The sequence below is a fragment of the Vulpes vulpes genome, chromosome 9 (genome assembly GCF_048418805.1).
Source record: "Vulpes vulpes isolate BD-2025 chromosome 9, VulVul3, whole genome shotgun sequence".
Classification (NCBI taxonomy): Eukaryota; Metazoa; Chordata; class Mammalia; order Carnivora; family Canidae; genus Vulpes; species Vulpes vulpes.
This window is the reverse complement of record NC_132788.1, coordinates 61174397-61199509: the sequence shown is the minus strand read 5'-3', so window position 1 is coordinate 61199509 and position 25113 is coordinate 61174397. Positions and strand designations below refer to the sequence as shown.

The following is a 25113-nucleotide window of genomic DNA, read 5'->3' as shown; positions in this document are numbered from 1 at the left end:
GGTTGAGACCCCCTGGGGAGACATACTCCTGGAAAGCAGACTCCTTAGGGACCTTCCCAGGCTCAGCAGCACATTGTGTGTGCATGTGTATATGTGTGGTATATGGAGTGGCATGTGTATGGTAAGTGTATGCAGTTGTATGTGTGTGGTGTGTATGCAGGTGTATGGGTGTAGTGTATGTGTGTGGTCTGTGCAATTGTATGTGTATGGTGGCTCCCTGCCAGTGCCTGCCTTTCGGGGGTGAGGAGGACCAGGCTAGGCCACCAGAGATGACCACTCAGCAGAAAGTTGTTTTCCAATGCACTCCTAGAAACATCATCATATTGCAGATGCTGCAGTTTACCATGCTATGGTTGTTGGGTTGTTTGGGGGGACTTTCAGAGGTCTTTAGTAATAAAATACCTGTAACATCAAATGAATCATTTGAAATGTTTTTATGTGACATTTTTAAGTGTGTGTATATGCCGTTGTGTGTTTGGTGTATGTGTGTGGTATGTGAGTGCCATGTACGTGTGTGGTATGTGCATGCATGTAGATGTATGTGTATGTGTGCATGGTGTATGTGTGGTGTGTGTGATGTGGTATGTGTATGTGTGTAGTGTGTGCAATTGTATGTGTATGGTGTGTGTATATGCAGTTGTGTGTGTGCATAGGCAGTTGTGTGTGTGGAGTGTGAGTGCAATGTATGTGTGTAGTGTGTGTATGTGTGTAGATGTGTATATATATGCATGGTCTGTGTGTGGTGTGGTATGTGTATGTGTGTGTGGTGTGTGCAATTGTACGTGTATGGTGTGTGTATATATGCAGTTGTGTGTGTGTGGTGTGTGAGTATGGTGTATGTGTGTGGTGTGTGTGTACATGCCCAATGCAGGGTGTCAAGGTATGATGTAGGGATTAACAGCTCTGTTAAAAATCCAAATTCCCTATTTGGGATTATTTGCTTTAAGCTCTTCTCCCAGAGATGATGTTTGCAAAAACAAAACAAAACAACCAAAACAGTTGTTGAATTCAACACATAGGCCCTTGCAATTTCACATATCAGAACTACAGCCCACCCCACTTCCCCATCTTAGCATCCTGCAAAGTCACCTCCAGAGTATTCCGCACCTTTTGGCATGGCACCCCTGGCTTGGCCAGAACCCACTCTCAGAGTGTGGCTTGACTTGGGGACTTTAAGGCTCATTGGAATATTGGAATATTCAATGGAGCCCTGGGTTTGGAGCCAGGAGATCTGAGTTCAAAGGTTGGCTCTCTGCTTCCTGGAGTCCCTCAAGTTCTAAGACTTATGGTAAATAAACTTAAGTAGCTCCTTCCTGCCTTTGAGGGTTACTGGGGCTCTCTGGGGTAAGGCAGCATCACAGCCACCTCAGCTTAGGAATGGGGTACACTGAGGACCTGGGGTTTCTAATTAGGTGAAGTGTGGCTTATTTATTTAGGAAGACCAGCCTGCCAGGAAAACCTTTTTTGCTCTTTCCTCCTGAACCACTTCAGAGGCGCTAGGGAGATTTGTTTTTTTCTCGACAGTTTATACATTCAGAAATATACCATAAACTTCCAGCAATTCGGCTCCACAAGTCCCCATTCTCAGCTTAATAATTCAAATGTTAACTGCAGTATCAACCTACTTTCAAAGAGGTCTCATAAAATATAAAATTAAGATATGCTTGGGTGGTTTCAGCAGAACGTACATAGTTGGACAAGGAGAATATTTTCCCAAGAAAGCACAAGGCCTCAAAAGTCTGAGGAAGGAGGTATTTCCATCTTAAAGCTTAATAATTCAAATGTTAACTGCAGTATCAACCTACTTTCAAAGAGGTCTCATAAAATATAAAATTAAGATCTGCTTGGGTGGTTTCAGCACCCAACTATGTACACAGAATGTACACAGAATGTACATAGTTGGACACAGAATGCTTGGGTGGTTTCAGCAGAACGTACATAGTTGGACAAGGAGAATATTTTCCCAAGAAAGCACAAGGCCTCAAAAGTCTGAGGAAGGAGGTATTTCCATCTTAAAGCTCAGATGTGGTTCTGAGGGCGATGGAAAGAAGCTAGTAGAAGTTTTGATGTTCAAAGGGTCGGAGACAACAAAGGAAATCTGAGGGTGTGCCAGGATTTCTGAGACAGGGGAGCAATTTCTGACTCAGGGATGATTCACACAGCTTCTCCTGGAGGGCAAGTTTAGTTCCTAATGATCAGAAATAAGATGGGAAAGAAGAAAGCCTGCCATCCTCAGAAGTGATGGGGTATAGGGTTGAGGCTGGCCCTCTGGGAGGACCTTTCTGGACCACTTTTCCTGGCATCCCTACCAGCAGCCTTAGCCTCACACCACTCTCCACCCCTGCCTGGGGTAGTTTTTCTGAGTGCCATGAACAGAATCCTTTCAAGGGTTTATTGGATGCCACCTAGCTGCCCCTCTACAACCCCTGGTCTTGACTCTTGTCATTCCAGCCCCAGAGAAATGCTCAGGCCACAGATCATCTGAACGAGTCATGGATCTTCAGGTCTCTGGGCCTTGGCAGTGTTGTGCCCTTGCCTGGAATGACCTTGTGCCCTTGCTTCCATGGTGAACTCCAAAATTTTCTGGGTTCAACTGTGCCACTTGGTTGTCAGGAGCAATCCTGGGCAGGTGATTTGATGTTTCTGCAGCTCAGTGTTTTTAGCTGTAAGATGGACACAGTCATATTTGCCTCAATCCCCTGGCAGGGATGTGGAGGGTCAAACAAGACAATGACCAGCAAAATAAACTACAGAAGATAAAGCTCAGAAATAATAATAGAAGTAATAAGAGTAATAACTAATGCAGTCTGATCACTTGCTACATGTCAGGTACTGTGCCGGGAGCTCCACACATATTTTATCATCTGACCTTCATAGAAGCCCTGAAGCTACCTTCAGGCAAAGGTGCAGCTGCATGAGTTGGGCAGGAAGAGGTGGTGAGCTGTATGGGCTCTGGGTTGGACAGACCTCATCCTGGTTGGACAGGGTTCTCATCCTGGCTCTTATCTACTCTGGAACTCCGAGCACGGTTTTTCACTTCTCCCAGCTTCAGGGTCCAATCTATGAATTAGAGATGTGATGGGGTAGTTGTACAAGGGGTCCGTGGGGTAAGTGACTAAGTGAATGTCGGCAATTAGGATTAATTATACATGCACTTTACAGATTTGCAGATTGGAAAACAGAAGCTCAAAGAGGTTAAGTAACTTGCTCAGGTTCACACAGGTGGTAAGTGCTGGAGATGAGGTTTGAACCTTGGTTTGTTTGATTTCAGACCCAAACCTCATTGCTTCTTGAAGTGGGTGTCAGGACATCTGGATTCCAGCTTCAGTAGCCCACAGAGTGACCGAACACGAGTCCCTTCCTATTTCTGGGTCGCAGGTTAAAGTGAGGAGGCTGGACCAGAGGGTCTCTAAAGTATGTGAATTCATGTAGGTGACATCCGCACAACCTTTCCTTGTAAATACTCAGGTAGGTTTTTGTTTGTTTGTTTGTTTTTGATTTTTAAAGAATGAAAAGTGCTAGCTAATTGGGAGGTCTCAGTCAGTGTAAACTAGAAAGCTGGGGTAGCTGCAGAAGAGATCAGCTCAGTATGCTGGAGGAACGGACTGAGCACTGGTATTGGCCATGGGACCAGAGATGGGGCCGACACCTGCCTCTTGCTGCCACAAGAACAGGAAGGTAGAACATAGAGATAGTCCTTTCCTGAGCATCTTATTAATTCATATTCACCTATCTACTGCCCACATATTTAACCACTCATCCACACATCCATTCAACCATCTACCCATCCATCACCTACCCACCCATCCATCCGTCTTCCTACCTACCTTTATCTCATTGATTATCTATTTATACATTTATTCACCAAATCAATTCACTTACTTCACCCACCCAACCAGTACTTCCCAAGAGCTATGCCTGGGGGAACAGAGATGACTCAAATGTGTTTCTCACTCTCAAAAAGCCCACGTTGTCTATGTCAGACAATAAGAAGACATGGAAGAGTCAGTGCCCTCATGGAGAGGAAATAGCCCCGTTCAAGGTCTGATTTCCCAGGTCAGGCTCAGTTCTCAGAACAAAGCTGACAGGTAGTGTGGTGTGGGGAGGACACTGCATGCCTTTACCTGTCTTGTGTGGCTTAGAAAGTCCTATAGTCTAGATTTCCTAGCCTGGTTTGGAGGTTGGCTAGACCTACTCTGGACCAAGCAGCCCCTGACTCTTCTTAGGAGTCCTCTGGGCCTGGAAAGTCCCTCAGAGACCTTTTGCCCTATATAGCTGGCAGGCCTTGGCTGTGAACCTGACTCTCTGGACCCCAGGCCTTCCCAAGGCCACCTTATGGTAACGATGTTGTAGGACTGGTTTCAGTGACTGAGAACCTGGTCTGGACACCCTACTCAACAGCTGGCTTTGGAGTATCTACGAGTTGGCTTTGCCACTAGTTGGCTGTGTGAATTTGGGTAAGACCCTTTGCTTCTGCTATTGACTGTTAGCCTCTGCATTGCTACAGATGGAATCCCTTTTCAAAAGATGATTATATTGCTGAATAATGACAACACTAACCATACTTGGTGCTGAATATGAGCCAGGCATTGTGTGAAGCACTTTGCACTTACTAAGTCATTTCACCCTCACAATAATCCTATCCTATCATTTTCACCAGGAAGCTGAGGCACAGAGAGGTTAAGTAACTTGTTCGCACTCATATAGCTATAGAGGGATTTGAATTCAGGTTGTCCGGCTCCAGAGTATGAGCTTTAACAACTATCCCATCATACCGGGGGACTCTGTTGTTCTTTCTATGCTGATGACCATCACCCCCCAGCAAGGAGAACCATGTGGACAAGGGGCTTGCAGGAGAGGCCCAGAAAGAAGAGGCACAGGAGTCCTAGGATCACGGGACCCTGGTGCCTGAGAGGTAAGTGACTTAGCCTGATTATAAACCAAGGATCCCAATTCCTGGCCCTGACCCCTCTCCAGTCTCAGCAGATATACCTCCCCAGGTAGACTAGCTGACCCCTGTCCCTTAAGCCACGTGGACACAACCAACATCCAGAAATGAGATTTTAGCTTTGAGGCTGGTGCTATGCAACACTGCCTAATTGAGATGTTTCCTCAGCTCTCCTGGCAGATCCCAGAACTGCTTTTTACTGTGATTATATAATCTACATCTCAATCCAAACCCACCTCACAGGGCTCTGCCCCCGAGGCTGCCCCATTGCCCGAAGCCAGCTCTGGGAGTTGCCCTGTTCCCCTCTTTGCCACATCTGCAGGACAAGATCATTAACAGAATCTCAGTTATTTTAGGAAGGCCTGGGGAACAGAATCAAACATTGCTGATCTCCCTTGATTCCCAAATTGGGACAGGCGTAGGGGTGGGGTGGGAAGAAGACAAAACATCGTCATTTCTGACGAACCCCAGGGTTCTCTATTACCCGTGTGCATGTGTCTTCCTGACCTACTTTCCCCTTTCCTCCGTGTGCCTCCCTCAGCCTGCAGCTCCGGGGTGATTTGGGCAGCTGCTCAGCCCTGGACCGTACAGTTCTTGCAACCCCAGTGTCTGGAGGCAGAAGCTGCCTCCTCCCCTTTCTCCCACCAGCCCTCAGCCCCTCACTGATGAGTCATGCTCTCCTTCCCATTTGGATAAAGCTGCCAGCAGTTCCCACAACCTAACCTGACAGTGATGCTTCAAGCTGCCTTGGGGGCAGAAGGGAGAGGTCAGGGCTAGGGCACATTTGGGAGGTAAGCAAAAAAGCCCAGCTGCTCACCCAGCTGCTCCCACTACAGAAATGCCCTACATCTGGATGCCAACTGACCTCTGGATGAGCAATGCTGTGTTTCTCTTCATCTAAGTGCTGGTTAATTACAAAAAGGCTGTCTGTGCTTCTAAACCAAACAGGGATTACAGCATGAGTCTACTGCAGCTTAGCTGAGACAGGAATATGAGAATTTTTCTTATTGAAACTTGTGATACTCCTACTATTACTAACAATAACAACATCATTGGTGGTAGGTCATTTGTGAAAATGGCCACAATTAGTTCTCTCTCTAAATCAATGCCTTTTGCAATGTGATCTTGTACCTCCTCTCATCAAGAGACGGAGTCTATTTCCCCATTCCCAAATCTGCATAGGCCTCTTGGCTTGCAGTGACCAATGCAGCCTAAATGCATTTGGCTAAATGCAGCAGCAAAATGACAATGTGAGCAAGCCCAGACTAGCCTGCTGGAAGAGGTGGGACCATGGAAAGCCAAGATGAACCATCCCAGCTGAGGACATCCCAGACCAGCCTATGTTGTTGCTGAGGTCAGCAGAGCTGTCCCCTTGAGCCACCACAGGTGCAGATGCATTAGGGAATCCCACTGAGAACCGAAGAACTACCCAGCTGAGCCCAGCCTGAAGGGCTGACTCACAGAATTGTGAGCTAAATACACAGTTTGGTTTTGAGCTGCCAAGTTTTGGAGTACAGTACTTGCTGCTTACTCTCAGGGAATACAATTCAACACCCCCAAGGGGTTGTCCAAAGCTGTGGGTAGTACCAAACCCTATGTATACTATGTTTTTTCCTAGATATGCATATCCATGATAACATTTAATTCATAAATTAGGCATAGTAAGAGATTAACAACTGATTAATAACTGATAATAAAACAGAATGATTATTACAATACACTGTAATAAAAGTTATGTGAATGTTGTCCCTCTCTTGTGCTTATGTGAGATGATAAAATGCCTATGTAATGAGATGCAGGGAGGGGAATGATACAGTGTGTGCCATAGCACTAGACTACTCTCCACCTTCTGACGTTGTTTCAGAAGGAGGGTCATCTGCTACGGGACTGAGGTTGACTACAGGTGATTGCAAGTGCAGACAAGAGGGACTACTGTAATTATGTAGCAAAAGGCTACTAATAAAAAGTGGATTTTTGGTAAGGGGATTAATGACAGGATCTAAATGAACAGAATTAACATTTTTTCCCCATATAAACATCATTGCTAAATCAAAGAGAAACAAGTTGCTTACTATACAACCACCCCAAAATACATCAGCAGGATTCAAACATATGAATCATGTCACTCAATCTGCCCGGTTACCTGTGTGTCACCCCATGGATGTTGTTCCCTCTGGCAGAGACTGCACCACTCACCAGAATCTTGGTGGTGTAGGCGCTGTTGATGGCAATGGCACTGACGAGTAGCTCCATGGTCTTAGCATTGATGGAGCTGGGGTCAGGGATCTCCTTGTAGTGGACATCGCCAACATAGGCCTGCACGACTGTCATGCGGTTGGTGGTCAGTGTGCCTGTCTTGTCTGAGCAGATGGCGGTGGCATTGCCCATGGTCTCACAGGCGTCCAGGTGGCGTACCAGGTTGTTGTCTTTCATCATTTTCTGGGGAAAGGGGTAGGTGAGAGGGTGACAGTGAGGAGAGGGTGCTGGGAGGCCAGGGATCCAGGGGGTTAGGGTGGGGCACTGGGGAAGCATGCAGTAAGTGGGGCAGAGCTGCTGCAGTCTGCTCCTGGGCTTCCCACATGTGGAAAGGACATGGGTTGCTGTGGCCTCAGACATCGGGGCTCCTTGTGTGTGCAGTCTTTTCCTGTGCTTTCATTATTTGAACTACTTAAAAGATTTGATTAATTGACTTTATTAATTTGGATTACAGAAGTAATCTGTATTCCTTATGGAAAAAATAGGGAGAAGGGTGACAAATTAAGATTGGGTCCTTAACAGTGACCTCAAATATTTTTCTCTTACACCCTAACAGAAATCACCATTCCTTATCTGGTTATGGGTTTTTCTAAAATGTACCATCTTTTGCTGGTGCCTGGCTTTGCTTTCTTTCTTTTCTTTCTTTCTTTCTTTCTTTCTTTCTTTTTCTTTCTTTCTTTCGTCCTTTCCTTTCCTTTCCTTTCTTTTCTTTTATTTCTTTTTCTTTCCTTTTTAAAAAGATTTTATTTATTTATTCATGAGAGACACAGAGAAAGAGGCAGAGACATAGGCAGAGGGAGAAGCAGGCTCTCTGCAGGGAGCCTGATGTGGGGCTTGATCCCAGGATCCTGGGATCACACCCTCAGCCAAAGGCAGATGCTCAACCTACTAGGCCACCCTGGTGCCTGGTTTTCAATGTCATTTTGGTCCCACCAAAAAGAAATAAATTTAGGATAGATATATGTGTTTACAGACATAGGACAGTATCTGGAAAAATGTCAAAACATTAGTGTCATTATTTCTGGGTAGTAGAATTACAGGAGATTTTTATTGACTTCTTTTAAAACAATCTATAGATTCTAAAAAAATCTATAGATTCTATTTTTTTCTGATTTGAATACATATTATACCTCATATAATACAAATCACAAATTTCTTTTCAATATAGATATACAGAAAAGAAAACAAATCAGCCATAATGCCATCACCCAGAATGGGGGCAGTTTACATACTAACATCTTTTTTAAAAATCTATAACAAAAATGAAATCCTACCAAACATATGATTATGAATTTTCTTGTATTTGCCTTCCTCTCTGTCTTTCCAGCTCCACTCCTAGCTTCTTTGAGGTTCTCAAGCAAGTCATGCAAATGACATAATTCTCAAGGAACTGCCACTCTTAATACAGGCCCTGCTGACACAGTGACCCTATCTGGCAAGGAGGGACATGAAAAGTTGCTAGTGGCTGAATTAGGCATAGTTCTAGTCTCTTCCTAGGAATCTGATTTCCTTTATTCTTGCTCCTCATTATAACAATTCTTTATAAAAAGGGCAAAAAAAGAGTGCAATTAAAATAATTTGAATAGCAGTTCATATTACTAAGAAATGAGTAGTGGTAGAATTATATGCTATTGCAGATCTCTCTTATTATAACCTGTGATAACAGGAACACTTAATGTATGTTGAACAGATGAGCAATAGCAATCTGCAACACACTTTGTGGTTTGCAAAATTCTTCCAAGCTTATTTTCTTGTCTTATGTGACAAGAGGCCTGTGAAATCTTTGAGGATTGTGGTCATCCACTTTGGCAATTGAAAAAGCCATGGTCAAGTGATTTGACCAGGATCACACACCTAATGAAGGGTAAAGCTGAGACCAAAGCCCAGCTCTGTTTAATTTCACAGCCTAGATCATTCCACTGGGTCTCTGCCCATCTGTACTCTCAGAAGAGTGTTCATCTGTTAGGCTTAAGAATATAAGGGTGGTTACTGAGCACTGGTAATGTGGCTGGTCTGACATGAAATGTATGTGTAAAATATGTGCCAGATTCTGAAGGCTTGTTATGAAAAAAGAAATGTAAAATATCTCACTAGTGATTTTTATATTGATTACATGTTGCTAATAATTTGGACATAATAGGTAAATTATATTATTAAAATTAATGTCATCTGTTTCTTTTTACTTTCTTTTTAATATGACTACTAGGAAATTTAAAATAACACATATGGCTCACATTGTGTCTCTGAGTATCATCTCTGTTCTTTTGATGGTGGCTCCTGGGGTAGGTATGCTAGGCTCAGAAAGGGAAGAGTTTGCCTCTCCCGGGTTGGGGTGCTGTACTAAGTTTATCAAGTGACTGTATAAGTAACACTACCTAAGACAGCTGAAGGCATGAGGTGCCAGAGATGCAAACTGCAGAAGGTGGAAAGGCCTAAAAAGATCTCTACATGATCCCCCCAGCTACTTCTGTGTGACTTTCAAGACACCATGAGCTCAGCTGGGTGGCCGTGAGGGTCCCAACTCATGGCTGTGTGAGAATCTCCATCTCTGAGCTCTAGGGCCCCCAAGCTGCACTGTGTTGTGACCTGCTTGGGCTTTGGTTTGTGGGATGGAGTTTCTTCAAGAACCCTAAAACAAGCAGATGATAAGGGCCATATCCTTTACCCAGAGCTGCCACTTTCTGGCACTTGCCTAGAGATCTCTTTTCTGTATGAAATTACATCGGTGAGCCCAGTCCAAATTCCAGTTTGGAAACTGATGCTTGCCGTGCCCTCGGGCAGCTCTGCCAATGTCTCGGAGCCAACGACTTGTCTAGAAACATGCCCAGGCCTCCGTCCTTGCAGGGACATACTGGTATCAGGGGCTCTGGGGACCAGGAGCACAGAGCCCCGCCCTCTAAGGTGGGAAAACCATGGGGCCAAGGGAAGAGAATGAGGCTGTGATGTGAGCCAAGCCTGAAGCACCTATTGAGATGCTCAGCCCAGTGTTCTGGCTCTATGGATGGCCCAGGAACTTGAGGCGTTGGGGCTCTGCCCTCTGGGGAGCACTAGGAATACCACCCCCTCACAGACCCAAGCGTCCACAGTCAGATTTCATGGGCTACCACCCTTCATTAAATTGCTTTTATTTTTATTTATTTATTTATTTATTTATTTATTTATTTATTTATTTATTCATTTATTCATTCTTTTGAGGATTTTATTTATTCATTCATGAGAGACAGAGAGAGAGAGGCAAAGACAGAGGCAGAGGGAGAAGCTCCCCTGTGGGGAGCCTGATGTGGTGACTTAATCCCAAGACTTCAGGATCACGACCCGAGCCAAAGGCAGATGCTCAACCACTGAGCCACCCAGGCGTCCGTAAGCTTATTTCTTCTTAACTTTAGGGAGCAACCTCTGAGATTAGTTGTTGAAGCACCATGGCTTCCACAGGGCTTTGACCACAGGCTTCTACTCACATTTGGTGGGTGGGATGGGGATGGGTTTGCACCTGCATAGTGATGTCTGCTTTTTATGTTTTTTTTTTTTTAAGTGGAATTGATGATCAATGTTTAAAAATCAAGAGTTTATATTAAGTCCAGGTTTCTGGCTTCTCTGGAAGAAATGTGAAGAGTTGGCAATAGAGGGCTGGGGGGAATGATGGTTGTCCCTGCAGCCGAGAGGTGGCTCTCTGGGTTGCCGCAGGCCATGGACTCCTTGGCTTTGGATTTCTGCATGTTTCCTCTCCCAGCTTCCAACATGCCCCTTCCTTCTTCTTAGCTATTCTCCCGGTCCCAGCACTTAACCCACAGGCCACCCCATAGAGCCCCTGCTGGGGGGAGCCAGTCCCAGCTGCACCCTCTGGTCCTCTCCTCCTCACCTTCACTGAGTAGGCCAGCGAGATGGTGACAGCCAGAGGGAGCCCCTCGGGCACGGCGACCACCAGCACCGTTACGCCGATGATGAAGAACTTGACGAAGTACTGCACGTAGACGGGTGTGCACTCGGGTAGCCATGGCTTCTTGTTGACCACGAAGGTGTCCACGGTGAAGTAGAGCACCAGGATGATGACTGTGATGGCCGACATCACCAGACCTGTAACAGGGGTGGGGGGAGACCTGCTCAGGGGCTTTCCAGGGGGGCGGGGGCCCTGGGAAGTGAGATGCAGACAAAACACTGGGCCAGGTGGACCCTAGCTCACACCTCTGCTTGCTCTGTGGCCTGGGGAAGTCCTTGATCTTCACAGAGCTTCAGTCCCCTTGTCTGTGCCATGGGGATGCACGTCTATCTTACGCGGTTTTGTAAGGATTGGTTGCGATGTGTGCATAGTGCCTAGCACAGTGCCTGAGACACCTTGGAGATACTCACGAAATGTGTGCTGAGACCATGTGAACTGCTCACATGGTTCTCCCACACGATAATGTTGGTATCATTTAGTAGCTCCTAACTTGGGAATGATGGACACAGCACTAGAGAGGACAGAGTCCCTGCCCTGGGGAAGCTGAGACTCCAGAGGAGGAAGCAGACAAGAAACAGCAAGCACATGGACAAGATCACTTAGACAGGGATGATGCTGTGGAGAAAAACTTCAGGACAACGTGACAGAAAGTGACACGGGCTGAAGATAAGAAAACCAAGGAAATATCCATCGACGGACAGATGGATGAGGAAAATGTGGTATATACATGCAATGGATAGGACTCAGCCTTAAAAAAGAAGGAAATCCTGCCATTTGCAATGACACGGATGGACCTGGGGACATTATGCTAAAGGAGATGAGACAGACACAGAAGGACTCACATGGGGAAGATAAATAGTCAAACTCAAGAAGCAGTGAGTAGGAGGTGGACACTTGACGGGATGAGCACTGGGTGTTTTTCTGTATGTTGGTAAGTTGAACACCAATAAAAATTAATAAAAAAAAAAGCACTAATCAAAAAAAAAAAAAAAAAAAAAAGAAGCAGTGAGTAGAAGGGTGGTTGCCAGGGGCTGTAGGGAGGGGGTTGGGGAGAGAAAGGGGGTGGGGGAGGGTTGTTTTCCAGTGGGTATAGAGTTTCAGTTATGCAAGCTAAATAAGTTCTAGAGCTTTGCTCTACACCACCAATGTGCTTACAGTGGACAATGCAGTATTGTGCACTTCAAAATTGCTTAAGAGGATAGAACTTCTGTTGAGTGTCCTTACCCCCAAAAACAGAAAACAGAAAAGTCCATGAAAGAACATAGGAATTTTTGGAGTTGGTGGATACGTTTAGTACCTTCCTTGTGGTGATGGCATCATGGGCATGTGCAAATATCCAAAGTCATCAAGATGTACACTAAATTAGTGAAATCTTTTGTATATGAATTGTATTTCAATAAAGTTTAAAAAATAAAAAAAAAATCAACGTGGGCTGACTACTTTAGCTAGGGTGTCCAGGGGAGACTTCCTGGAGGAGATGATACTTGAGGAGATGGGGAATGACGAGAGGGATAAACCAGATTGTGACCTGCATGAAGAGCATTCCAGACAGAGGAAAGAAGAGGGGGCCCTTTTTTTTGGATGAGGAAGCTGGGGCCAGTGAGAAGGGACTTATTCAAGGCCACAGGGCAGAGGAGCACTGCAGTGTTAGCAGATGCAGGTGGCTACCTGCTTGGATCCCCTGGGATCCCCTTGCCAGCCCCATGTGCTGCAGGTGCTGAGCAGGTATTGCTGAGGCTGTGCACACTTGCAGCCTCTGCCAGAGGAAGTTCACGTTTGAGAGATCACAGTCTCCTCATCAGGAAGTGCCTGGGATGGCACCCTGCCCCAATCTGATGGCCAATATTCAATGGTTGAGGTGGGGGGTCCAATAGCCCAGCCCCCTTGCTGTGAGGCCAGACAGACACTGTAGAGGTAAGTAGAGGCTGAGATTTCTCCAGAAGGTAGCTGGCTTTTCCCCCTGGCCCTCTTGAGCCTCTTAGTCTTTATAGATCTCACCTGAGAGCACCTGTGCCCCTAAAAATCCTGTGCCCACCCATCTCAGGCTCTGCTTCAGGGAATTAAGCCCAAGAGAGAAAGCAGAGATGGGAAGCGAACCTAGAAGTGTTGAAGTCTGAACTCCATTCTTGGCAAGGCTGAGGAGGAGGAAAGAGATGAGCAAGGGCTGTGCCGGCCACGGGTTGTTCTTGGCACCGGGTTCCCTGCCCCCCCAGTGCCTGCCTGCCTTGCTGTGGTTCTGTGGATGGAGGAAATCCCTGGGCCCGCAGGTCCCCCACCCCCACTCCAGCTGTGGAGCTTCAGAGCCGGCTCTATCCCCATCTGACAGTCGCAGGGGCGGGAAGCCAAGCTCCCAGCAGCCGGGAGCTATCACCAGGCCCCGAGTTTAAATATAGACAGCCAAGCCTGTAATTTGCCTTCCTTTTCCACGCTGCGGTGCCTATAATTAGAGCAGGGAGACAGCCAGGTGGGGAGGCCTTGGTGTTTGCTTTGTCCTTATGCAGGAGGAGAGGCCAAGGCCATGTCAGACGGGCAGGGCACGCCCTGCAGCTGGGCTCGGCTTCCTGGGCCAGAGGGGCCACCACCAGCCATCACCTGGAGCTCCCGGCTCAGTTGGGAATCTGGGCTTGTGCTGAGGCTCAGACAGCAGAGGCTTCTCACTGGGCTCCGGGCGCTGCCCTCAACCTCCTCAATTTTTCCTCAGCACTGCAGCTGGGGTGGTCAGTCCAGAGCCCCCATCCATCCCTGCCTTCCCCTACTCCAACCTACCATTCGAGTGTTTATTGTGTACTGACCCGGGGTGTTGCTGTGGTAGGAAATGGTGGGTCTTAGTGCCCATCTCATGCCTCACTCTGCAGAGCCAGCTTGGGGCAGGGCCCTGCCTGGGGCCCCACTGTGTACCCCACATCCCCCCTGCACCATCCAGTGTGGCTGCGTGCTTACCCGCCTTGCCGATCTGCACAGCCAGCTTCGTGAGTTTGCCCTGTAGCACAGATTTCTCTTTCTTGTGCATGTTGGCCTTTTTTTTGTCATCGGCGTCGCCACCCTCTGCACTCTTGAGGGGCTGCATCTCCATGGCGGCCGCCCCGTCCTGCTGTTTGGCTGCAGGGGCAGAGCACACACAGGCACGCACACACACACACACACACAGACATGCACACCCAGGTCAGCCTGCAGGGTGGGGATACTGGCACCCACCCTGCCTGCCCAAGGGAGTGTGGTGAGGCATTCACTCCCTTGCCTAGACCCCTGCATGGCTGGCACAGAGATCCTGTGACATGGAGTCTGCCTCTCCCAGCTGGAGACCCTGATCCCAGGCCAGTGGCTGCCTTGGATCTGGAATCCAAGTGTGAACAGGGAGTGACACAATTCCACCTTGGATTTGCAGTAGGAGTAGGCTGGGGTTCCCTCTGGGCCTGAACAAGCCCACAGATCCTTTCCCATATGGCCCCTCAGCTTTTCCCACTTTAGACAAAACAGATAGGCTTGGACTTCCTCAGTTGGTTCTGGAGTATGTTGTTGGGATATTAAGTGGTTGCCAGACAGGAGGGACCAAAAAGGGGCTTAAAAGATAAAAGAGAGTCTTCCTATCCATGGGTGCCAAGCCCCTCTTCCTTCAGTGCAGGCCTGACTGCTGGGTCTGGGGCCTTACACTCTAACCCCTTCAAGTTAGAAGGATCTCAAAGAACCAGCTTCAAGTCTTCAGCTAGATAGGCAGCATAGATCACAGGCAGGGGAAGAGCTGGCTCATAGGTGAACCCTGTCCTCACGGGTGACGTCTCCATTTGGTCTGGCACCACGTGAATCACAGCTACCCCTCCACCCCCACCCCATGTCAGGCACCTGTAGGTGCAAACCTGTCTGCCTTTAGCCTGGCTCTCAGAGCCAGTGGGGAGGGGCCACTGGGATCATAGAAGCCGGTTAAGACGAAAGGGTTACCTTTGCTCTGGCTGGCGTCCACATTGCCATCCTGCATTTTACCTACACGACAAAGAATTTTAACAGACAACAGAGAACAGACAATACATGCTGATCATCACAAAGACATAACAGGGCCATGGACATTCATGTCACGGATGGAGGAAGGGCCGAGCTGACTCTGTCCTTTCACATGGGGACACTGGGGAGGCCTCGAGACAAGAGCAAACCTGGCCACCACATGGGCTGCAGGGTCTGTCCTGATTCTCTGGGGGCTTGGAGAGAAGTCTCAGTGGGAATTATTTCAGCTCTGAGAATCTTACAGATTAAATGACAGCCTTTGAGGGTCAAAGGGACCACAGCTGTCTGGCAGGAAGGAGAGGGGTTCTCAGGTCTCCAGTGATTAATTTGGTCTATGCCTTTGGTGGGCTGAGAGAAGGCAAAGGAAAAGAGAGAGACAGAGGCAGAGACAGAGAAAGGGAGAGAAAGGGAGAGGGAGAGAGAGAGACAAAGAGAGAGAGAAAAGGTCTAGAAGGAGAGGGCTTTGGTCAATGTGTTCCTTAATTCCTGGCTCTAGGAGGGATGTATATAGAATTTTACCATTTCTTTTTCCATCTGGAGGAGCACGAAGCCACAGCATGGACAATCTCCTGCCCAGCTCCACTGAGTGACCCATCCCAAGGTGGGCAAGGGCTCCCTAGTGGTGGGCTCTGAGGTACCCCAAATGTGTCCAGAGGGCTTAGAGGGAGTGTTCTGGCTCTCAAGTGGAAGCTGCTGAACCCCCCTCCGTTTGGGTCTATGCTCTTTATTCTGAGGTTGACCAGCTCAGGCCCTAGCACATAAGGAGGTCAGGCTGGTGGGCTCTCCTGGATGTCCCCTCCTGCTCTGTCCTGCATGCTAGTGCTGGGGAAAGGACTGAGTCTGGGGCTTCTCACTCCTTAATCAGGGCTGCCTGGGAGGCCCCCTCCCCACTCTTGGCCAGAGGCTTGTGGGCTGGGTTTGCAGCATGGGAGGAACTGATGGTCACTAGCTGGCAGCTGATACTTGCCTTTACCTGCTGGCACTGCAGAGAGAGGGGTTCTTCCTGTCTCTTGGGCCTGTCCACTGAGCTCACTCAGAGCTCTGCCCATAGGCCTTGCCACCTTGGGAGGAGTCTGAGGAGGTCAGCCACTCTTGGCCATTTGCTGTGAAGATGATTCTCACAGCCCATGTTCTATGAGAACCCACCATGTGCCAGGACACATGTAGAACCTCCATGATTTCATCTAGTCCGCAGCATATCCCTACCAGAGCACTCCTGTATTGCAGCCACTTACAGAGGAGAAACTGAGGCTCAGAGAGGCAGACAGCCTGCCCGGGTCCTAGGGGGTAAATGGAGAGCTGACCCCAAAGTGTGTCTATGTTTTCATCCCAGCTGGGGAGAAGAGCTATCTTTCAGCCCCTCTGAGCCCAGAGGAGACGCATCAAGGCAGCCCTGGTGGGACTGGGCTCCCGAAACCCCCCTTTGACACCAACTAGCTGTGCAGCTTTACCTCTCCCAGTCTCAGTTTCTACCTCTGTACAATGGGGATGCAACATTCAGCTTCCACAGCACCCGACAGTTGTCTTAGTAATAACCACTTGCCTATTTATCATTTTGTAGTTTGTGAGTGTCATGCTTTGTCAATCTTTCCTGAACACTGCCAGAAGGATGGGAGGGATTCTCATCACTCTCTTTTTACAGATGAGGAAACTGAGGCCAAGGGAGGTTCAGAGACAGCCCTGATTTCTGCAGCATCCTGATGATAACCCTGTGGCTGCCTTACTGGTTCCATAATACTGTCATCACCATTGCCATACCATGTTGTTGTAAGTGACTCAGAGGGGAGAAGTGGCTTTCCTGGATCCCAGCCCCGTGCTATCTCTCCAAGGGAAGTGCAGGGCTGTTCCCACTGCCTCTCACAGCAAAGGGTCAGTGATCCACCCTGGGGGTTGAAAGAGAAGGGCCCCTGTTGCTCTATTGTAAAGTTCCTTTTGCTGGATTAAAAACAAAACAGAAAAAGCCTTTTTAGAACAAATAGGAATGAACTACAATTACTTTTATTTTTTAAAATAATTTTACTAACTAGGCTAAAGGGCACAGCAGGATACTTGGTTTTAGAAGACACAAAGGAGCCTTATTTGCATTGCATATTATCAGATGCAATAGCCCATGTGTGCACCCATTAACCAAGCTAGCAATTTCCTCTTTTATTTCCATAGTGATCACGTGGCCAGAAAAATAATCACCAATGCATATGTTCAAGGGAGGGAGCTGTGTTCTGGGGGTGCTTTGGTGCAGATGGCCTGGTTTCTCAGAAGCAAGGGACTTATTTGGGGCTTTCCTCAGCCAAAGTGGTTGCTTGCTTGGCCCCAGAACTATGGTGGGACAGCCAGCTCTGGCTCTGATCTGGCCCAGGAGGGTGGGCTGTTTCAGGGGCCCTGGGATGGGGAGCTAGGGTGGAGACTTGGAGGCCCCTCTGCATCAGATGCCAGATGCAGCTTTGACAAATGGGTCTGTGCTCTTCATGCAGGGCAATGGGCATGGGTGTAAAAACATGTGTGTGGAGGAATCATGGTGAGAGACCTGATAAACAAGCTTTGGGGAGACAGAGCACTAATTAGGTAAACCTGGAGATGTTACTTCTCTTGCCTGTGCCTCCATTTCTTCCCCCATGTCATGTGACAATTTCAACCAAGGCGACGTGTCTGAAAAGCACCACAAAGTGCCCTGTTAATGTCTGGAGTTCAGAGTTATGTATTTACTAATTGTGATTAAATAGTGATATATTAATAAACATAAAAGAAATAATAAAATAATACTGCCGATCATAATGGCTCCAAGATGAATGGAACGCACCCACTTGTAGTTGGGAGGGGGCTCGGGTTAGGTGGGCAGTCGGCCAGCTGAGTGTTTTCTATATCTAAATCATCCTAATGTGGTTCAGAGGAAGGAGCTGAAGGAACGGTTAGTTCTCCCGTTGACCAAGTCTCAGCCTGGCACCTCTTAACCTTTAGTGCATTCCGGCCTGGAGCCTGGAGAACTTAGTAGAATGCAGATTCTTGTTCAGTGTGTCTGGGGTGAAGCCTGAGGTTCTGCATTTCTAACAGGCTCCTAAGAGATGTCTAGGCTTCCGGTCCTCTGATTACAGTTTGAGTAGCAATGGCTTAGAGCACTGTTTCCCAAAGTATATTTCAGAGACATACCAATCCCACAAGATTCAGGAAAGGTCCTGCAGCCAAATCAGCCTGGGAAGCCCTTCACGGCTAATTTTCCACTATATACCAGCACGTTCAAGGTTCTAAGTCCCGCAATGAGGAAGAGACTAATTCTGTCCCATGGTTCTGAAACATCTTTGACCACAGGATCCTTTTCTTGGGGGTAGGACCTCTTAATATCCCTGTGAAGTTTACAAGACCCACTCCTTCGGGACATCCTGGATCAGGAAGAGAAGCGTGCACTTTAGAGCCAGCAGGCCTGGGTTCAAATCACAGCTCTGCTAATTTTTTAGTTCTATGACCTTGGGCTAGTGTCTTGATCTCCCTGAGTCTCAGTCTCCCTATCTTTAAAGTGGGGACAATAAACTGTGTATGATTGGGTTGTCATGAGGATCAAATGAGGCCATGAGCATGAAATGTTCGCAAAGTGCCTGGTGAAGAGTAGGTGGTCAAGTTCCCTATTTTTCCTGCAGTTTTTCTCAGGATACTAGGGGTTTTCTGCTACAGTTTGGAAGTGAAGCTGCCTTTTTTGGGACCGACCAGCCTGGATGCAGTCTATATGTTCCCGAGCCCAGTAGGCTCATTGCTCTAGGGGAAGCAGAAGGCCAGCTCCTGTTCCCTTCTCCCCCTGCCTGGGTTTGCCTATATTGGTTCTCCCTGTCATCCCTCACTTCCCCTCCCTGATGCATGACACCTCCCACACCCCAAGCTGTTCGCCTTTCTCCTCCTGTGCCTGAAATAGACCCACACTCAAATTAGCAAGGCACAGCTCACAGAAGTGTCTTGCTTGGACTCTGACGTCTACTAGGTGCTTCCATCATTAGACACTTTGAATGCAGGTGGCTCAGCCAGAGGTGTGGAGCAGGGGATGAGACTTTGAGGTAGGACAAGATCTCCACCTCTTCCAGGAGTGATGAGGAGTAAATGACATAATAGATGAGAAAACCCACAGCCCCGTGCCTCCTATGCAGCGATGCTGCAAGAAAGGCTCTCCTCCCCCCTTCGATTCCCTGGGGCAACAGTTTTATGATCAAGCCCTACAGCTCAGCCTGGGTGACTATCATGCTACTTCATTTGGGGACAGGGGAGCTATCTGAGTACACAGAAGCCTTGTCACTCTGAAGGCGGGAGGGCAGAGAAATAAGAAACCCTCTAAAGGCTTGGAGGCAAGTGAATGGAATTCCTTCTTGCCTGTGGGTAAGGAGGTTAAAATGCAGACCCTAGCTACTGTGGCAGCCCCCCACTGCCACCCTAACCCTCAAGGGGCCCCATAAGAATGCAGAGACTCAGGAAAAATGCTCTAGCACAGGCAACAGCAGGAAACACCAGGCCACCTCCGAGGGACAGAACCAGGCCCAAGCCCAAGCGAGCCCCCTGCCCATTCACTCCGTGAAAGAGAAGAGGAAGACATGTTTGTCAGTGGCTCAGCCATGCTATGGGGTGGGGCCAAAGAGCTGAACCCCGGCCTGGGTCCCCCTGCCTCGAGGAAAATCTTCCAGTCAAGGACTGGAGCCTTCACCAGAGACCCAGATGCCAGCTTCAGCCCAGGTCCTGACCCCAGGCCTTCTTCCCCAAGCTAGGGCCAGGAATGTGCTTAGGAGAGGGCCACGCCGGGTGGGATGCTGCTTCTTGGGAGCCAAATCTGAAACCCAGGTGATGTCCCTCTTCTGGGCTCCATTGGGGGTTACGGGCCCAGCAGGACCAGTGCCATTTTGGCAGCCCGCAAGTGGGCGTGGAGCTGATTCCCCGGTGGTGGCTTCTCTCTTAAGCGCCTGCCCCACGTGGGAGGATGACTGTCCCAGAGCTGCCCATGCACATCCAAGATCTGTGCAGTCCAGAACAGGGAGAGGCAAGCCCAGAGTTGGGGGTGGAGGAGAGAGAGATGCCCATCCAACCGAGACCGAGAGCTCGCCATCGGAGACGTACCATTGACTAGGCTGGCATTTGCACTATCTGCAGCATTTGAACCTGCTGCACCATCGGCCGCTGCAGGGGTGGGAGGGATGGAAAATGCAGTGTGTCACAATGGAGAAAAGCAACAATGCAGAACAGCAACAACAATAAAGACATGAACCAACTTGCAGGAAATAACATGACTATATTCTTTAAAAAAAAATCTCCGTTGGAAATCAGGAAACTCAAATTTGGGGGTGGAGGTGAAATGTTCCCATAGAGATGCCATAAAAATCAGGGAAAAAACTCAGACATGGAGGGTCTTTGAAATAAAGCATGGCAGATGATCAACGTGGTTAGGTAGGATGGCACCATTCTGTGCTAAGGTCTGGGCTGATGCACCTGCCTGGTAATGCCCATCAGGCAGGTCCCCACCAGAGAAGCTTCTATTAGAGGGCAGCTGGCTGCCTGTCAGGGCCAGAGGGACCCATGGCCGAGAGTCATTTCCAAACATTTGACAACCAGTGCAGGACAGGCACCAGCCATTCTGATTGAGTATTTGTCATGACCACCATCGCTGCGTCCCAGAGGAACATCCAGCGGTGGTGGTGACTCAGGATTCAAACCCTTGACTCAGGCCACTGCCCATGGCCACCTCCTCCTTCCTAACCAGCACTCTAAAGATCGCCTTGGTTACCCCTACACAAGATGCCCCATCATTTAATTGGTGACATCAAGCATGTCACACTTTGTGCATGGGACAGAGTACTGGCAAGTTTCCCTTAGTTTAGAAATTAAAAATGATGTGAGATAGTCAAACTCACTCTGGTTGTTCTTTCCTGGGGTGGGGAAGTGGGTTTTGTGGGAAGGGGAGGGAAGAGACACCAGCGGGTGAGGTGCACATGCTATGTGGGGAGGGGCAGCCAGGACAGGCTCTGCAGGTTGTGCACAGGACAGCAGGGCTGTGGGGTCACATGGTGGTGAGTGGGGCCCTGCACACTGGTGTGTGGGGCTGAGGCCAGTGTGGAGATGGTGGTAGTGCCATGTGCATTGGCTGGCAGGGTAAAGCACTGGAAGGGTAGAGGGAGGTGCTGGGTCCTCTGGTGGGCCTGGCAGCACGTGGGGGCACAGTGGAGGGTCTGGTGGGTCAGGGAGCCTCCTCCAGCTGTGTGCTGGTGGTCTAGGGCCAGGGCTCAGTGCTCAAAGGCTGCTGCTATTTCTAAAGGTCCCATCTACCCTGAGGGGTGTCTTACTGTACCTGGTAGCTGAAGGCCATCCCCCTTCTTCACACCTGTGTGATGATTTTTGAGACATGTTAATGAAGGAGAAGCACATACAGCCTCATCTGCACGTGCACGTGTACGCACATTCACACACACACACACACACACACACACACGGCTGCACGCCTGCAGTCATCCTGAAATGGGGGCCTGCGATTGGCAGGCTCTATGCAATGTCCCTGGTGGAACTGATGGGATGGGAGTGCAGAGGGGGCCCAGCCCCAGCCATGCTGCTCATGGGGGCTGGAGAAGCTGGGTGGCCCCGTATCTTCCTCTGCTATGTCCCCCCACATCCCACTTCTTTCCTCTACACTGACACTCCCATCACACTGGGGTGCAGGTGTGTGTTCAGTAAAGGACTCTACATGTGCTTTAGGGCAGGAGAGGCCTGTCTTCCTACTGAAATCTTTGAGAACACAGATCTGGCTTCTGTCCCTTACCCAGGCCCCAAGGAGGCCTGCCTCACCTGCTATACCCTGCTCACTGCCCGTATCTGCTCAACTGTCTGCACCCTGGTGCCAGAGCTGGCCACAGTTTCTATGACACTGTGTGGACACTGTCCTGATACCCTCTGGGCCTCTCGATTAGGACCGTGTCCTTAGTTTCAATCTCAGCTGTCTCCTGGTTCTTCTCTCCAGCCTCTGGACTTCCCAGATGACAGCTCAGCTCCACTATTCCTGCTGGTGAGGCTGTCATAATCTTAGGGGGGCTCCTCCAGAAAATGGGGTATTGCCCTTGGGAACACTTAACTTTTGGTTATGACTCAGGCTCTGTGTCTGGTTGGCTGCAGATTGCTAGAGGTAGCAGGGTTGCCCTTAAAACTCAAGCACGGGCCATCTATATTCTCTCTCCTTCCCCTGGACCCCAGATGTTCTGGGTGTGGGGGACACTCCTCTGGAGCTTGAGGAAGGAGACTGAAGATATCAGAGGGGGCTGTCCCTGAGATTGGGCATAGGTGTTGGGTAAGGAGCTGGCCATGCTGGGGACAGGGGTCTGGCCTTTGGGTCTGGGCCTGGCCTGATGGAACTTAGGCTTTTTGTGTCTTCTGAGCATCCCTCCCTCTGCTCTGAGAGGCACTTGTAGCCCAGGCTACTGGCCTGTTGCCCTGAGGGGGAGCCCAAGGAGTAGGAATCTTGTTTCCAAGGTGGAAGGGAAGCTAGAACCCAGGCAAAGTGGCCACTCTGGGGAACTACAAGTTTGGTCACCTTTCCTAGAATCTCCTCTGCCCACATCCGGTTGGAGTCTGGGCTGGGGGAGGGTGGGGGTTGTAGCTCTGCTCTGTGGAGTGGAGAATACAGTAGGAGTGAGCACAGGTGGGGCTTTCTACTCCATATCAGGGTTGATGATGGGACCAGGTCACACTTGAGGCTGGACACTGAGCCTGGACTGGGGGGAGGGTCCTCCATGACATGACGGGACAGACAGAGACTGGGACAAGACCCTGGAGATGGAACAGATAGAGTCCTCCTGGCCAAGCAGAGCCTCAAGGATGCAGGAGGCGGCTGTTGGCACAGGGCGTGGACATAAAAGGCACTCAAGAACTATTTTGTTGAGTGAATGAGTAAACAACAAAAAAAAAGTGACCCGAAGAGCTCTTCTCCCAGTCTGTGGAGGGGGGGGGGGGGGCTGTGCTTACCTTTCTTGTCTTTCTTCTCTTCCTCCTCACCACCAGCCCCCAGCAGGGTGAAGATGATGCCAGTCTGAGAGTTCACACCCACAGCGGTCACTACCATCCGTCCAGAGCCCTCCATCACGTGGGTCCCTGGGGAAGGGGACAAAAGCCAAGTTACCGCTGCTTGAGTCCAAGCCCCCTCCCCCAAGGAGTGCAAGGAACTAGGTCCCAGAAAGCTCCTGGCTCTTTGCCTGCTGAGGCCCTGGGGTACTGCCCACGGTCAGGGTGCAAACGATGTACGTGTGGTGGATCCTCTGAGTTCACTTTGGGACAGGGCTGTAATGGGCTACACCTCACTTCTCTGGCCGACCACCTGCTACCTTCTCTTGGAGAGTCACCTCCCCACTTTGTCCTAGATAGGACTGCACAGGACCACTTATAAAGGGGTCTGCTCCCTCCTAAAGATCTGGGGAAGAACTCCCTCTGTGACCGTGGAAGAGAAGACAACGGCATCTTTATTTCACAAATCCCTAGCCGAAATTTAGCATTTCCACCTGCTATGAATATGGGCAACAAACCCCAGGAGTGCTAGTGGCCCACAATGCGATTACATGCATTACACAGGTTCTTTGCCATATGACTTTACAGTTGTTGCGATCATTTTTGTTCATCCTGATTTTACAGGCACAGATGTTATTAGCCTACCCACTGGACCTTGTTATCAGTGTGCTGACAAAGAAGCACCTATATGGCTCTCTCACACATTATTATTTTCACTATTTCAATGTAATTGGCCTCCTTTGTGATCCAATATTTTCCATTTTATGCGTTTTATTTTTTTTTAAGATTTTATTTTCTTATTCATGAGAGACATACAGAGAGAGGCAGAGACATAGGCAGAAGGAGAAGGGAGCCCATTGCGCGATTTGATCCCAGAGCCCTGGGATCACATGCTGAGCCAAAGGCAGACACTCAACCACTGAGCCTCCCAGGTGCCCCTATTTTATGCATTTTAAAGCTTTATTCCAAGTAGGGGTGGTACATGATGACACTAGACTTCCCCAGGCTCTATGTTGCAAGAAAACCCCTTTTGCAGAATTTTAGGATTTTCAAACTGGGTTTTAAAGGGCCCTGGAATTCTTTTGAGGGGCAGGAGGGTCGGCCGTGGGGGTGGGGGAGGCCTCTCCTCAGAGTGGCTCCACTTTTATTCCTATTTAGGGTTTCTGTGTCAGCTGCTGTTTGACACGAGAGCCTGGTTGCTACTGTTATAGAGATCCCTCCAACCCCTGCGTGGGGCTCAGGGGGCAGCTTGTCCAAGATTCACTTGGGGGGGTTTGTGCCAGGGTGAGTTTAAAATGCAAAGGTAAATCTGCTGAAAAACGTGCAACATACACACAATGGATTATTATTTGACCTTAAAAGGGAAGGAGATTCTGACACAGGCTACAGCATGCATGAGCCTTGAGGACATTATGCTCCGTGAAATATGCCAGATGCAAAAGGCTAACTACTGTGGATTCCACTACGTGAGCTCCGCAGAGCAGTAAAATTCACAGGGACAGAGAGCGGAATGGTGGCTATAGGGGCCGGGGAGGGGGGCCTTCGGGGGTGACTCTTCAATGGCTCTAGAGGTTCGGTTTTGCAGTATGAAGAGTGCTGGAGGTGGATGGTGGTGATGGTGGCACAACAGTGTGAATGTCCATAATGCCATGGACCTGCATACTTAAGAATGCTTAAAATGGTAAATTTTATGTGTTTTTTACTGTGATAAAGAGTTGGGAAAAAACAAACAAACAAACCCGCTGAAGCTACAGCCTCACTGGAGAAACAAGATGAGCCCCTGGGGCAGGGGGGCAGCTGGGACCCAGCCCGGGAAGTGGACGGCCGCTATGGCGATCCACTTCTCGTACAGACACAGGCACAGCCAGCCCTCTATCCTCAGGCTGGTGCTGGGGATGCATCACCGTGTCCTAGGGGCTGTCACAGACCCACAGACCACTCACAGAGTCGGCCCGCATGGTCTGTCGGGTGT

At 49.0% G+C, this 25113-nt stretch overlaps 1 protein-coding gene across 46 annotated transcripts in view; it reads right to left on the bottom strand.

Annotated features, from left to right (window-relative positions):
- The window catches only part of ATP2B2 (ATPase plasma membrane Ca2+ transporting 2), a 458951-nt gene that overhangs the window by 38432 nt on the left and 395406 nt on the right, over nucleotides 1-25113 (bottom strand). For 16 of the 46 annotated variants that reach the window (XM_072720317.1, XM_072720327.1, XM_072720320.1 and 13 more), the window contains 5 exons: nucleotides 23106-23231; nucleotides 15078-15119; nucleotides 14082-14240; nucleotides 11064-11278; nucleotides 7145-7387 (listed from right to left, as the gene is read on the bottom strand). In XM_072720317.1, the coding sequence (XP_072576418.1) occupies nucleotides 7145-7387; nucleotides 11064-11278; nucleotides 14082-14240; nucleotides 15078-15119; nucleotides 23106-23231 (785 nt within the window). Of the gene's footprint in view, nucleotides 1-7144; nucleotides 7388-11063; nucleotides 11279-14081; nucleotides 14241-15077; nucleotides 15120-20219; nucleotides 20280-21444; nucleotides 21478-23105; nucleotides 23232-25113 lie in introns of all 46 variants that reach the window. The other 30 variants (XM_072720332.1, XM_072720331.1, XM_072720310.1 and 27 more) reach the window with 3 other exon arrangements.